At 27.0% G+C, this 15,466-nt stretch overlaps 1 protein-coding gene and 1 long non-coding RNA gene across 2 annotated transcripts; one reads left to right on the forward strand and one right to left on the reverse strand.

Moving 5' to 3' along the window:
• Window positions 1-5,773: 5,773 nt before the first annotated feature.
• On the reverse strand, window positions 5,774-9,954 carry LOC145953266 (uncharacterized). Its single transcript, XR_014430809.1, has 2 exons — window positions 7,754-9,954; window positions 5,774-6,759 (listed from the first exon to the last, which is right to left on the reverse strand). It is a non-coding gene; the product is annotated as an uncharacterized LOC145953266 (long non-coding RNA).
• A 1,620-nt stretch (window positions 9,955-11,574) lies between these two features.
• Window positions 11,575-13,055, forward strand: LOC109796541 (NADPH HC-toxin reductase 2). Its single transcript, XM_020356209.3, has 4 exons — window positions 11,575-11,815; window positions 11,914-12,099; window positions 12,164-12,528; window positions 12,789-13,055. The coding sequence occupies exons 1-4, from the start codon at window positions 11,612-11,614 to the stop codon at window positions 12,922-12,924; spliced, it is 891 nt and encodes a 296-aa protein (XP_020211798.2). The 5' UTR covers window positions 11,575-11,611; the 3' UTR covers window positions 12,925-13,055.
• Window positions 13,056-15,466: the final 2,411 nt, after the last annotated feature.

Here is a 15,466-nt window from a genome sequence, read left to right on the forward strand (position 1 = left end):
AAAATAAAATGAGAGAACATTAAAAAAGAGAGAATAGAGAGTTGTGTTCTGTACATCTAACTCTTATTCATTCTTAATATTTATATAAAAGGAAATATTGATCGTTGTGATTACAATTTAAATTTAAATTTAAAATAATCTTATGAATAAATTAACTTTTAAAATATTTTAAAATATAAAATAATTATGATAATTAATATTAAATATAATATTATTATAAATTTAACATTATTTTGTTTATATTGTTCATTATTCACCAAATAGTATAAAATAAATTGTCTAATAACTTGAAAATTTATTTTTACCTTAATATTTATTGAACACACTTTTATTTTATTTATATTATTTATTATTTACAAAATAATGTATAAAATAAAAAGTTATTTATTGTGATTTCAAGGTTACCATTTACATATATTACTAAGATATTGTGAATTTTAGATTAATTTTATTTTTAAATATCTTTCAAAAAGTTTTTTTTATTAGTGGGGACAATCGTATAAATATAAACTCATGTCCCCTATTATTTGAATGATACGAGACTTTAATTATATCTTAATATCATTCAATGATTTAAGTATTTGTCCCGTGTAATTTTGATTGGTAACGTAACTTTAATTTATTTTTTATTCCTTTAGGCTAAGGACAAAATCCAATTCACAACCATATCTTCTTTTGTACAGGAATCGTATCCGATTACTGTGTAACTTTGAACAACTATCTGATCTTCAAATCGTGATTTCAGCGTCGGTTTATGTCATAATCGAAAAACAAAAGTGTCACTTTATGTGTCTCTTGCCTAGATTTTTGTGTGTCATTGGATAAGATGTATATTATTGGGGACCTGGGGCTCCACTAGTGTAATATATCGGCAAAAAAAATCCAAGTCCCTCACGTTTAGTACTATTGAGCTTGGTACGTGGATAAATGGTGGGTGACTCTTTTTTAATAATTTAGGATAGGTGGGACTTGAGTTTTTCCAATACACCCCCCTTCATACTTATGAGGCATGCATCAATAGTGGGTGACCCATTTTTAAAGTAGATCTAAATGGCTCTGATACCATGTTAAAATAGTGGATTAAGCCTAATATCCATCACTAACCCTATCTTTTTATTTGATACAGGGGAAAGAAGACGAAGGAAGTGCATGATTTAGGTGAGAAAAAAAATTGAGGAAATTAAAGTGAAATTAAGGTTGTTTTTATAAAGAAAAATAGTTAGAAATTAAAATTAAAAAATTGATTTGTTTTTAAAATTAAAAATAAAAACTGTATTCTTTATTATTCTCGTAATTATTATTTATATTGTTATCGGTGTTTTTTTATATGATTTTTATAATTAGTGTTGTATTTACTATCATTACAGTTTTGATTTATTATTATTAGAGGTTTTCTGCATTGCAATCCTTAATGCTCAGGAAACACAACACCCAAGCCCGAAGTGGGCATCCAGACACTCATTACCCCTCGCAGTTTAGAAATCGACTATTTGGCCCAATAGCTCAAATTGTCCAACCCCAAAATTTTGGTTTACTATTTGCAACCCAATTTGCAACCCAACAGCATCAATCAATCAGGCATAGTCACTTGTTGTAAATATCCAATCAAAGAGCAATCTTTCAGCCTCCGGAACAATAAGCCGAATTATCCTAAAAATAATAATAATATCTTTCATAAAATTTAAATTAAATTAATATTTAAATTAAAAAATTAACAGCTGTCAATTTTTTTCACAATTCGGAGAATAATTTGGCTATTCAAAGGGTGAAGCATTTTTCCCAATCAAATACTCCAAGGCACTGACATTTTAAAATTTGAAGTTTTTTAGGAAATAATATCGGAGTATATGCATTTTACTGATTAAATGTTTATGACACATCACTAAATTTTATCATAAATAATAAATAAATAAATATTATATTTAAATATATAAAATATATTTAATATTTTTATAAATATTTTTTTAAAATATATAAATTATATTTTAGTTTAAGATAAATAATTTATATTGTAATATAAAATTATTTTTAATTAATTATAATTTATTTTAAAATATTAAATTTTAATTCATAAATAATATAATAAATAAATAATTAAATTTGATAAAAAAAATTAAAAAATCTCTAAAAAATTATGAATTAATTCACAAGCTTCCATGTTAAAATGAGGAAAATAAAAATAAAAAAGAATTAAAAAATAAAATATTATAACACTATCAATTTCACAACTCTTGTTGTTTAATTAACTGATGCTATCGAAAATTTTAGGGTCGAATAATGATATGAAAATTAAATTCAACTTATTTAAAATCTTATGAATATCTTTTATTTCACTTATTTAATATGGTAATAGTAGATATTAAATTATTCTTTTATTAATATATATATATATATATATATATATAATATTAAATACAATTAAAAAATAATAATATTTAAATAAAACTTAATGTTGATTTCTTTGATTTTTTTTAATTTTCAATTTTATTAATTAGTTAGGTAGTAAAATAATTAATCAACTATATTTTTCAATTGTATTAACTAGTAGAAATAAGGTAAAGTACGTTTAGTCAAATAACCTTTATAATAAGTTGAATTTATAAGTAGTTGAAAACTATATGTAAGTGAAGTCAGTTCAAAAATGAATGAATGATGTGAAAATGAAATTTTTCAAAAACATTCATAACTCAATTTTTTTTATTTAACTTAAGAAAAGTAGTCATTAAAATCTTATGAATATCTTTTATTTAACTTATTTAATATGGTAATAGTATATATTAAATTATTCCTTTTAGAAAAAAAGTTATTAAAATATAATTAAAAAATAATATTTAAATTAAACTTAATGTTAATTTCTTTAATTTTTTTATTTCCAATTTTATTAATTAGTTAGGTAGTAAAATAATTAATCAACTACATTATTCAATTGTATTAACTAGTAGAAGTACCAAGGCAAAGTACGTTTAATTGAATAGTCCTGATAATAAGTTGAATTTCTAAGTAGTTGAAAACTAGAGGCAATATGAAAATGAAGTTTTTCAAAGACATTCATGACTCAACTTTTTTTATTTAACTTAAGAAAAGTAGTCATTAAAATCTTATGAATATATTTTATTTAACTTATTTAATATGGTAGTAGTAGATATTAAATTATTCCTTTTAGAAAAAAGTTATTAAAATATAATTAAAAAATAAATTTTAAATAAAACTTAATGTTAATTTCTTTAATTTTTTTATTTCCAATTTTATTAATTAGCTAGGTAGTAAAATAATTAATCAACTACATTATTCAATTGTATTAACTAGTAGAAGTATCAAGGCAAAGTACATTTAATTGAATAATCCTATTAATAAGTTGAATTTCTAAGTAGTTGAAAACTATAGGCAATATGAAAATGAAGTTTTTCAAAGACATTCAGGACTCAATTTTTTTTATTTAACTTAAGAAAAGTAGTCATTAAAATCTTATGAATATTTTTATTTAACTTATTTAATATGGTAATAGTAGATATTAAATTATTCATTTTTTAAAAAGATATTAAAATAAAATATAAAAATAATAATATTTAAATAAGACTTAATATTGATTGATTTCTTTGATTTTTTTAATTTTCAGTTTTATTAATTAGTTATATAGTAAAATAATTAATCAACTACATTTTTCAATTCTATTAACTAGTAGAAGTACTATGATAAAGTACATTTAACTTTTGTTAGATAAAAAATAAAGAAATAAAGGAAAAAGATGAGAAATATGAAGAAGTGTAGAAAAATAGGTAAAAAAAATAGAATAGAAATTAAAGTTTATTTATTTATTTTTATTTATTTTTATCCCAATTCATTTTCTTTACCATTATTCACAATTTTACTTTATCAACACTATAAGAAATGTTATATATAGTGATATACAAAAGTGTCATTATAGGTACAATATACATAGGTATATGTCTATTTGATATATAGTTACGCATAATTCTAGTGTTGATTTTGGATGAGATTTAGGGGGGTGTATTGGTTTAGGATTTCGTAGAATTTTAAAAGACTTTTTTTGAGTAAAAAAGTCCATTGGTATTCAATCAGGATTTTATGTCACTTAAAAACAATCCAGTGGTATTCAATCTGGATTTTCAAGATTTTTTAAAGAGTCCATTAAAATCCACTGGTATTCATTTGAGATTTTTTACAACTTAAAAACAATCCATTGGTATTCAAAAATATAAGGATTTTAAAAGATTGTTGTGTGAGAGAGATTTTAAAGGACTTTCTAGTGTTATCTATAAATACCAGATTCATAAAACAATCCCATCCAAACCCAACGGATTTTGAAGGATTGTTTGAAGTGATTTTTCAAGTGTTTTAATAATTTTCAAGTGAGTTTTTCATCTTTTTTTTTTCTATGCTCCTGTCTTCTCCATTTTTTCTCTACTAATAATACTACATTATTGTTCATTACTCATATATAATATTGTAGTACTGTTCTCATCTCATTCTCCTATTTTGTGAAACTCTGATATGTAAATGATAGTGTCATTGACTTGCTCTATTTTTCTGTTCGTTCTCTTTAATTGACTTGCTTTATTTTATTCTATGTAGTTGAATTTGTTCCTTTATATAACAAAAAAAATGCTTGAAATTTCAACTTTTAAGTGGTAAATTTTTTATAACACACGTCAAGAAAAGAAAAAGGTGAAAGATGAAATTGATATCATAATCTCTAAATATATATATATATATATATATATATATATATATATATATAAAAGATGAATTTGTTAGGGTTTCTGTGACTAGAATGAGATGAAAATGGATCTTAGTTGGGGGAAGAACCCTCTTAGCATAAAAACTGCGAACTCTCTCATTCCCTTGAATTTGTTACTCTTATCCCTCCTTTTATGACTCAACAATTATTTTATTTTTTTTACTATGAATTTTTCTTTTTATTTTTATATTGTGAAATTAAGATTTTTTTAATATTTTTAAAAAAGAAAATTAACATAAGACATTGCAATATCTAATTTTTTAGGGTTTAGGATTTATGCCTTCATTAGCTTATTTTTTAAAAAATGAAATATTGTTAAAATATTTGTTAGAATAATTTACATTTATAAATATCGTTAAAAATTATCATATAATATATAACTATATATATATATATATATATATATATATATATATATATATATATATATTCTCTATATCTAAATACTCCCGTTTATATAAAAAGATTATATATCTAAATATTTTCTCAGTATCGAATATACTGATTTTTTTTATATAAAAAATTATCTTTTGTTTTTATATTTTCGTTTTTACATTTTTTTTATAATGATTGAGATATTTGATCCATTTGGATAGCCAAGATATATTCGATCTTGTATAATTGGTGTATAATTGGTGTGCTTCTAAAAATAATAATATAATTTTATTGATTTTGTCTCTTATCCATAATTATTTATATAACTAGTTTTCAACATATATTATTTTAGTAATTCAAATGGGAGATTCACATAGAAATAATAAAGAAAAAGGAAAAGAGAAAGAAAACTATGAAGCTTTGACCAAGGAGGATTTCGATGAATTGTTACAATTGATAGTGGATGCTATAAAAAGATGATAGAATATTATGGAGAATTATTATTATTATTTATCTAGACATTATTGTTTTTTTTTAATTTTTATCTTTGACTTTTTTTAAATTTGAATGTATGAATTTTTTTTTAAATCTTATCAAATGTCAAAACTCTACAAAATCCCACAGAATCTATTAAAATCCTGATTTAAAAGTCATGTAGAATCAATTAAAATCCTGATTTTAAATCTTGTAGAATCCTACAAAATCTTAAAAGTCATGAAAATCTTGCAAAGTCTTTTAAAATCTGCAGGATTTTTTTTCACTAAAAAAGTCTTTTAAAATCCTAATCCAATACACCCCCCTTAATAACATATTTTGTGTGTCAATATAGTCTATACACATACTTTTTTATAATATACCAACAAATATTATAGTTATTATGTGAGCAAAAATAATTTTAGTGACATATACGATATTACTATAAGATGTATATCACTATATGACAATTTTGTTGTAATGCAAATATTATTAATTATAAATTTTTTTCCGCTTATCTTCTCTTTCTTTCCCTTGTCTATATACTGTTTATTAACCGAGGGGTTCATAATGTGACACCCTCTACCCCGTTATTAATATACAACAAATGTAACAATAAAATATTTCTTATCTTCTTTTTGGGTAAATGAAATCTTTCATAGTTGACAAATATTTCAAATATAACAAGGTAGAAGATTCACATTCGTAACTCATAAATCATAACTCCAGTGTAAAAATTATAAAAGAAAAGAAGTTAAGATTTTCAATACAATTTAGTGTAAAACAAGAAATCATATATATACAAATAATAATAAAGGAAATATAAATTAACTCCAGTAAAGGTGGCAGTGCCTCCTGGTTAGGAATTAATTTATACTCCCAAATCATATAATAAAAAATATAACAAAAATGTACATCTTGGTCTTTTATCAAGAACGTTCAAATTACAATTCTTAACATATATTTTCCTTGAATTATATATGTTATCTACGTTATTTCTTCGTTAGAAATTACAAAAGAAGAGAAACTAAAGTTATAAAAACAATAACATATTAAACTAAAATAACTATGCCCCGATGTCACATCCTATCAGAGCATGCCCAATTGAAGCCTTTAAGCCTCATCACCAACATCCTCATGATGCTGATCACCTGCAACATAATTTAAACATATACAAAAACAACAAGGGAGTGAGAAACATCTCACTCAGTTTCAGGTGCAGAAATAAAGGCTAGATAGCACTCACACACACAACAAATATAAGTCACTTATAAATAATACACATACATCATCAATATCACATATATATTCATTTATCATGCAATGATGTCATGATCTTGACTTATAAATGCATGCATGTGGCGCCATAAGGAAGTTTCACATATCATCACTGGTGACCCTAAGGCACACCTGGTTACATCACTGGTGACCCAAAGGTACACCTGGTTACATCACTGGTGACCCTAAGGTACACCTGGTTACAAGTTACATCACTGGTGACCCTAAGATACACCTTGTTAGCATGTTACATCACTGGTATGCGGCCTCAGCGGCACACCTGGAATAATATATGCATATGATGCATGTCATACCATCATAATCTCATTGACTCAATATTTAACTTTTTACATGATTTCATTTAGTACATCATGTCCTCATTTGTCATAGTCTCATAATCATAGTTTGTCTCAATAGTCAATTCTTAGGTCTCATGTCATTTGTCCATATTTCACATGGTCATGTCATCAATACTCCTCTTAAGGTCCGCATAGGTATTCACAGAGATCTAGAGAGCATTCTTATTCATATTAAAACTCATTTATTATTAACATTAATTTCATATTCATTTATTACTTTCAACAAAGAACAAGGTAGAGTAAATAGAAAATCAGACAGAACAACGGCACTTTCAACAAAAACAAAGTAGAATAAATAGAAAATCGGACAGAACAACGGCACCTTCAACAAAAAGCAAAGTAGAGTAAATAGAAATTTAGACAGAACAACGGCACCTCCAACAAAAAAGCAAAGTAGAGTAAATAGAAATTAAACAGAATAACGACAAAGGATTGGGGCCAATCCGACAAACAACTATCCAACAATTATCCCTACACCCCTGAGCGAGGTTCTCACTCCCCCCCTTACCTGGATAAGCGGAGCTGAACTTAGGCAGAGCCTCCTCCTCTGGATTCCCTCTTCCTTTCTCTCTCTCTTTCTTTCTCTTTCTTTCTCTCTCTCTCTCTCTCTCTTCTCTCTCTCTCTCTAAAATTTCACTTTCTTCCTCTGTATAAAAAATTTCACCCCCCTGCCCCTATTTATAGGCAATCTGACGCACCCGGAACGGCCCGTACTGATTTCGGAACGGCCCGTTCCGGATCCTTCAAATCTGGGCAAAATTTGTAACTGGAACGGCCCGTTCCAAAATCGAAACGGCCCGTTCCCAAAAAACCAGAACGGCCCGTTCTGAAATCAGAACGGCCCGTTCTCAATCTCAGAAGAACGGCCCGTTCTCCTGCCGGAACGGCCCGTTCTCCATACCGGAACGGCCCGTTCCAAGGCCGTTCTGGGACTACAAAAACCTCACATTTTCAACATTTGGAACGGCCCGTTCCACTTTTGGAACGGCCCGTTCCAGAACCCAAAATACCCCTATAACTTTATTAAAATTACGAAAATGCCATTAAAATAATAATAAAAATTTGGGTGTTACACATAAAACCAAAAAATAAAAAAGTAATAAGAAGTAACATGTGATAGAAGGTTGTGAGAGTTAATATAAATTTTTTTATATTATTTTTTATTTTATTTTTAATAAATGTAATCTCCCTAGTAATAATAAGTTGATTGATTTCACATAAATTAAACATTTGGAAGCTATAACAGTCTCACAAAGACTCCAACCTCCGGTCAGGACACCCTTTTCCTCCAAATTTGATAAGTTTAATATTTGGTTTTTGTATTAAATTTTCTTGAAATTTTTAATTCAAGTTTTAAATTAAAAAATTATAATTAAGTCTTTTATTATTTTTTATTTTTATAATTTAATTTATATAATCAAAAATTTATTTACACTCCATAAACTTTTATAAAATATTTTTAATATCTGTATAGCTAAAAAAATTTATCAAATTATTATTCAGCTTTATTATTCATATATGTTACAAATATTTTGTGAAAATTTATGACGCAAATAAATTTCTAGCTTTTGGGATTAAATTACAAAAAATAAGAAGATTAAAAATTTATATGTTAGAGATCTAATTAAAAAATCCTAAAAATTTATAGATTAAATGATATATTATACATTATAAGAAATATTCATATTGACATAATAAATGTAAGTATAAGTTTATTTCATATATATTTATATATAATTTTAATATTAATTTTAAATAAAATTTAATAATATATATTATATTATTATAATTTATATTAAAATTTTCAATAATATATTAACATGTTATATTTATAATATATACAAGTAATTTTTAGTAATAAATAAATAAAAATTAATACAGAATGTGTCAGGATAGTTTAATTTGTTTTTAGTGATTTCCTTTTAATATTATGGAAAAATGTATGATTTGATATAAAGTCATGCTACAGTTTTTGAAATGATTATTCAAAATATCGTTTAAAAATTTAAAATATTAATATTTTTTAATAAATTTATTATAAAATAATTATTTAATTTAATATTTTATAATTTAAATTATTATTTTAATAATTCAGAATAAATTTTATACATACTTTTGGAGTTTGAATCATTTTCCTTTGATATATAGTATCGGTAGAAATATATTTGTTATACTGTTTTGATTTTTTATAATATTTTATTTACATGATTAAAAAATTTTAAGTACGAAAATTACAAAATTAATATGTAGCTGTCTCAGGTAGTATTTGTTTCTACTGATTTACTGTTCACGACGAACGAAAGGCGAGAAAATTTTACGTTTGTTTCTACTAATTTATGAGGAAAGAAAGGCAAAGAAAAGAGGGAGAAGAAACGTTGAGCATCTTTGCATTTTTGCAAAGAAAAGAGATAAAAACCACGTAAGATTTAAGAAAATTCCATAATACCCCTACCTCATACATGCAAAAATTTTATCATGCAACAGAGAAACGCAATCAATTATGCTGTATATATATACAGCATAATCGATTATGCCGTATACATATATACAACATAATCAATTATATTGTATACATATATACAACATAATTGATTATGCTGTATACATATATACAGCATAATTGCTGTATATATGTATACAACATAATCAATTATATTGTATATATATACAGTATAATTGATTATGCTGTATATATATAACATAATCGATTATGTATACAGCATAATATTATGCTGTATATATGTATACAGCATAATTGATTATGCTGTATACATATATATAGCATAATCGATTATGTTATATATAACATAATCGATTATGTTATATATATATAACAATCGATTATATATAACGTAATCGATTATATATATATATATAATATTAATATTTAATATATAATATTTTAAATTAAATATAATTATTTAATATTAATATTTAATTTATATATATATTTTTTAAATATTTAATATTTAATATTTAATATATATATATATATATATTTAATATTTAATTTATATTTATAAATTAAATATTTATTTAAATATAATATTAAAAAGTGAAAATATATAAAAATAAAATAAAATAATACGTATTTATAAAATTAAAATAATAATATTTTTATTTTTATTAATATTAATATTATTTTATTATAATTAGTATCATTATTATTTATTATGATTTTTATTATTTTTCTAATATTTATTATTATTTTTATTATTATTTATTATTTATTAAAAATTATACTTATTAAGATAATTTTATTGTAACTATTATTATTTACAATAAATAATATTATACTCATTTTTAATCTATAAAAGTATAAATTATATATTCATCTATTAAATTTTTAATTTTTATCTATCATTAAATTTAAAGTAAATATTTAAATTAAATTATTTTTAATTAATATTTTATAATTTTTTAATTAAAATTTATATATTTATCTTTTAACTAAATTAATTATAAATTTTTTTTTAATTTAAGGGCAAAATAGTAATCTTACATAATTATCAATTAAAAAATTTATTTTTATCTATCACATCAATCAATTCACTCACAAACTTTCACAAACTTTCTCTACACTTTTCACTCACTTTTCCTTAATCCAAACAACCTCACTTTTCACTCATTTTCCCTTCAAATCTTTCCTTTTCCACTCCCACTTTTCCATCTTCAAATCCAAACAAACTCTCGGTGTGTGTCAAGTACGACACAATTTATTACTTCACGTGTGTGTTGAGTAATGAGTAAACAGTGATGCTGATACCGATGAAATCTACAGTGACAGTTCTTATTTTGTGAAATTATATAATATTTTATTCTGAAATTTTGTGTAATTTTAAAAAGTGTTTATATAATTTTATTTTAAGTATTTATTTTTAATTTTTATGTTTGTACAAATGAAAATATCACAATACTTAAATAAAAAATAAAAATGTATCATATTTAAAATTATTCATATTTATTTTAGAAAACTATTTTCCTTTATTTTATAATTTGCATTTTGTTTTAATTTTATATGCATATCTTATAATTTTTAAATTTATCATATTTTTATATCTAGTTTTGATTGTACATGTGATTTCATTTGTATGTATTCGTCCTTTCCAGCAAACCAATTTGGGTTCGAAATTTTTAATTTACTTACGGACTCGTCTTTTGATGGCAAATCATGTTTATCCTTTTCCCTTTTGCATATATTTTTATATGTGAAACAAGAATTAATCCGGAACTCGAATATGAAACTAAAAAATTTCTCATATAAAATAGTTACATATTTAATTAATATATAGTATTTTAAGATTTTATCAATATATTTTATCATCATATAAGGTAATTTTATTTTATTGTAGTTATAGAAAGAATTATGAAAATAAAGGTAATTAATGGTAAATTGATGACAGAGGAGGAGTGGAAGATAGGGCTTCTTCGAGGGTTGGCTAACGCAAATGAAAGATTGGTGTTATTTGAAGCAGACATATATAAGCCACAGGAGTACGAGGATGCCATTGAAGGGTGTGAGTTTGTCTTTCATGTGGCCACTCCCTATGAGCATCATTTGGATTCTGAGGTAATGCAAATATATATGTTATATATATATGCTAATGAATTATTGAAGAGCTAGATATGATTAATATTTATATATGCATGCATGTTTATGGCATATAGTTTAAGAACACGAGTGAAGCTGCAATAGCGGGAGTAAAAAGCTTGGCTACATATTGTATTAAATCAGGAACAGTGAGACGACTGATATACACTGCCTCTGTGGTTGCTGCTTCTCCGCTTAAAGAAGACTTGATTGATGAAACTTGTTGGACGCCTCTAAACCATTTACCAGGGACTCTTCATCAGGTAATTCAAACAAAACATTTTATCATCTCTATACAATCTTATAATTGAGGGATATTAATTTCAGGAGTACACTGATTCAAAGACACGGGCTGAGAAAGAGTTATTGAGTTATGGAGGGGAATTAGAGGTGGTGAGTTTGGCTTGTGGCCTTGTGGGAGGGGAGACTCTTCTCAGTTACACACCTTTGAGTGTTGCATTGCTTGTCTCACAAGTAAAATACAATGAAGTCACATACCAATCTTTGAGGTTAGAAGACTTGGTTGGAAAAATCCCAATTGTCCACATTCATGATGTCATTGAAGCCCACATCTTTTGTGCAGAGAATCCACCAATTAATGGCAGATTCTTGGTTGCAAGCTCATATGCATCATCTCTAGATATTGCAAATTATTATCTTCGGACCTATCCAGAATTCCATTTGAAGAACAAGTAAGTTTTATGCAAGTGCACAAAAGACAGTATAAAATCCTACTCTACCCGATTCAATTGCAATATAAAAACTCTTTAGACTATTAACTGTTTACTCGTATATACTATACATGTCACTAACATATCACCAAGGGTTGGCTCAACATGTTTCTGAATAATTTATAAGCACCTTTTTTTTTATTTGTCGGAAATTAAAAAGTCAAGCATTGAATTGGATTGGGAAATGTCTAGATTTTGATTTGAAAAGTGTTTGGCTTCAGGTATTTGGAAGGGCTGAAAAGAAATATCAAATGGGCGTCAACGAGGCTCACAGACAAAGGATTTGTCTACAAATATGACCTCAATATGATATTAGATGATAGTATCATATGCGCAAGAAAGATGGGCGACCTCTAGTCTTTCAATAAATATTATTTTGGATTAAATATGTTTTGAATTCTTATGTAATGACTATGTTTTGATTTTATTTTATTTTATCTTTTTAAAATGTAGAATTATTATGTGACTTTCTTAAATTATGCATTTTTATTAAAATGTTATGTGATTATATGTTCACAATTGTCTATCATACATTATTATTATATGACACTTCAAATTTTTTTTATAGATATATAAAATAAATGTTACTTATTAAATGATTTTTAAAAATTAAAAATAGATTATAGAGAGATAAAAATAATATAAAAAAATTAAGAGACAAATCAAAATCTGATGGACCAAAAATGAACTTTACAAATTTTTGAAGAATAAAAAAATAATAATTACAGGAGCTAAACTTAAAATTAGCTCATTTTATGAGAACTACAAAAAATATTAGTTTATTGTTTTTTTAAAATTGTCAAAGTATGACTATCCTTTCAAATTTAAAGTCCATCTAACAATGAAGTTAGAATGCCTGAACTTATGTGCAGTATTACAAGTCATCCGTTTCTCGTGGTTTTCATGTTGTGTAATCCTACAACAATATTAAGTCTTGAAACTAACTCGTATTCATGTCTCTTTATATTAAAATTATACTCGTCGGTCTCTGTCTTATTTTTAAGGTTTATTTTGTCTTTTATTTTAAGAAGTTTATATTAAATTTTTATCTCCTAAATTTACATTGATTTGATTCTTTTAATTTACAATTTTGAAATACTATTTAGAATATTCTTTAAATTCATTTAAGACTTGAAAATTGTCTAATTAATTAAATACATTTATATGTGTGAGACCCGCTCCCGCTCCTCTTCTCCCTCCCTCTCAACTTACCCATTTCTTCTCACTCTCTCCTTCCCACTCTCTTTGCCTTAGTTCAGATTCTCCAACCTATTGGTGTTGTAGGTGCGGGGCTGAGAGTGCGGACTTCTTCTTCTCCTTTCATTTCTCTCCTTCTCTTCCTCTTTCTTGAGAGCTCGGATTCTTCTTCTCCGAGGTAAGGGAAGTTAGTTTTGTGCGAATTGGTTGTGAATGAGTGTAGGAACTCAAATGTAGCTTAATTTTAGAAATATTGACGGTCGGATTTGAAGAGTTGTGCATTTTCGGGGTTTTGGAAAAATTGGGAAAAATGGGGATTTTTGGGTTGTTTGTTGTAAATGTAGTTCATTTGATGGATTGCATGCGTTTGAGCAGGCTGATTTTGCAGGTTTTGGATGAAATTTTCGAAGTTGTGAGGATTGCTATTTGAAATTACGCCCAGCGTAGTTCTTGGCGCCGGGCGTGTGTCCATCAGAGAGCTCCATTGTTCAAGCACGCCGGGCGCAAGGCTAGTTACGCCGGGCGAGCTTGGGAATGAAAGTTCCTAGATGGCTCACGCCGGGCGTGAGAGAATCGCGTTGGGCATGATATCAGATAGAGACCCAAGGAGTTGAGTTACAGGTATGGCGCCGGGCGTGATTAGATCTCGCTGGGCGTCGAGACTCCATGAGGGTCTCTGCCTGGGGTGGCGTCGAGGGTAGAATGAGCGCGCCGGGCGTGAGACCTTGATGAGGTCTCTGCCTTACTTGCGCTGAGCGCGAGTTTGGTACGCCAGGCTTGTGAAGCTCCTGGGAGTCTCTGCCTTCTATTGCGCCGGCCGCGTAAGAGCTTTAAAGCTCTCTGGTTCAGGCCGGGCGCAAATCCTATTGCGCCGGGCGTGGAGGTGTCTTTCTCTATAACTATGAAAATGTTGAATGTTGTTTATGCTGATTAATGTTGTTAAGCTGAGCTGTGCTGTAAGTTGTATGAGCTGTTTAAGCTGAAATGATGAGTTGTTGATTACTAAGACTAGAGGAGATATTTTTCGAAGATGCTCATCCCATTGTATGGACTGAGGAAGCTGTGGTGCTCTTAGAGCCCAATTTATTGAAAACCTTCCTTGGGAAGCTGTCCCTTGGAGTGGTCATTGTGTTGTTCTCCTCTAAGTACTTAGTTGGTCCCGTGTGTGGGCAAAGTCGAGGCACACGTGTACAAAGCGACCAAGGTATAGGGGCCAGGTCGAGCTATACCGATTACAAGCGACCAATCGAGAAAAGTACAAAGTCGAAAACTTAGTTCCTAACTAAGTATCGGAAGGTTGTGGTATTTGGAAGATAGTCGGTAGGCTAATTCCATATGTGACTTAGTTAAGCTAGCTAATGTCGTGGTAGGCCTAAAACTCAATTGTTCTATCCTGACATAGTACTATACTTCCTTGTTTAAGTGACAAAGTCAGAGAAATCGTGAAGTTGTGGATTGATATCCAAATTGTTGTTTACTTAGCAAACCCAAAAAGGTTCTTTGTTGTCGGTTCGGTAGGACCTAGCCACTTAAACTGCTCACTCATGTTGTAGGAGATCTTCGAGGTGAAATGTGTGACGACGCATAAGCTATTTGATGTTGATTTTGCTAAATGATATGAGCTGTATGTGTGCAGTGTGTTGTGAAGCTGAGATGTAGATGTATGCTGTTATGTGTTGTATGTTAAATTCGTTGAAATTGA

Source organism: Cajanus cajan, chromosome 11 (genome assembly GCF_000230855.2).
Source record: "Cajanus cajan strain Asha chromosome 11, NIPB_CcT2T_4, whole genome shotgun sequence".
Classification (NCBI taxonomy): Eukaryota; Viridiplantae; Streptophyta; class Magnoliopsida; order Fabales; family Fabaceae; genus Cajanus; species Cajanus cajan.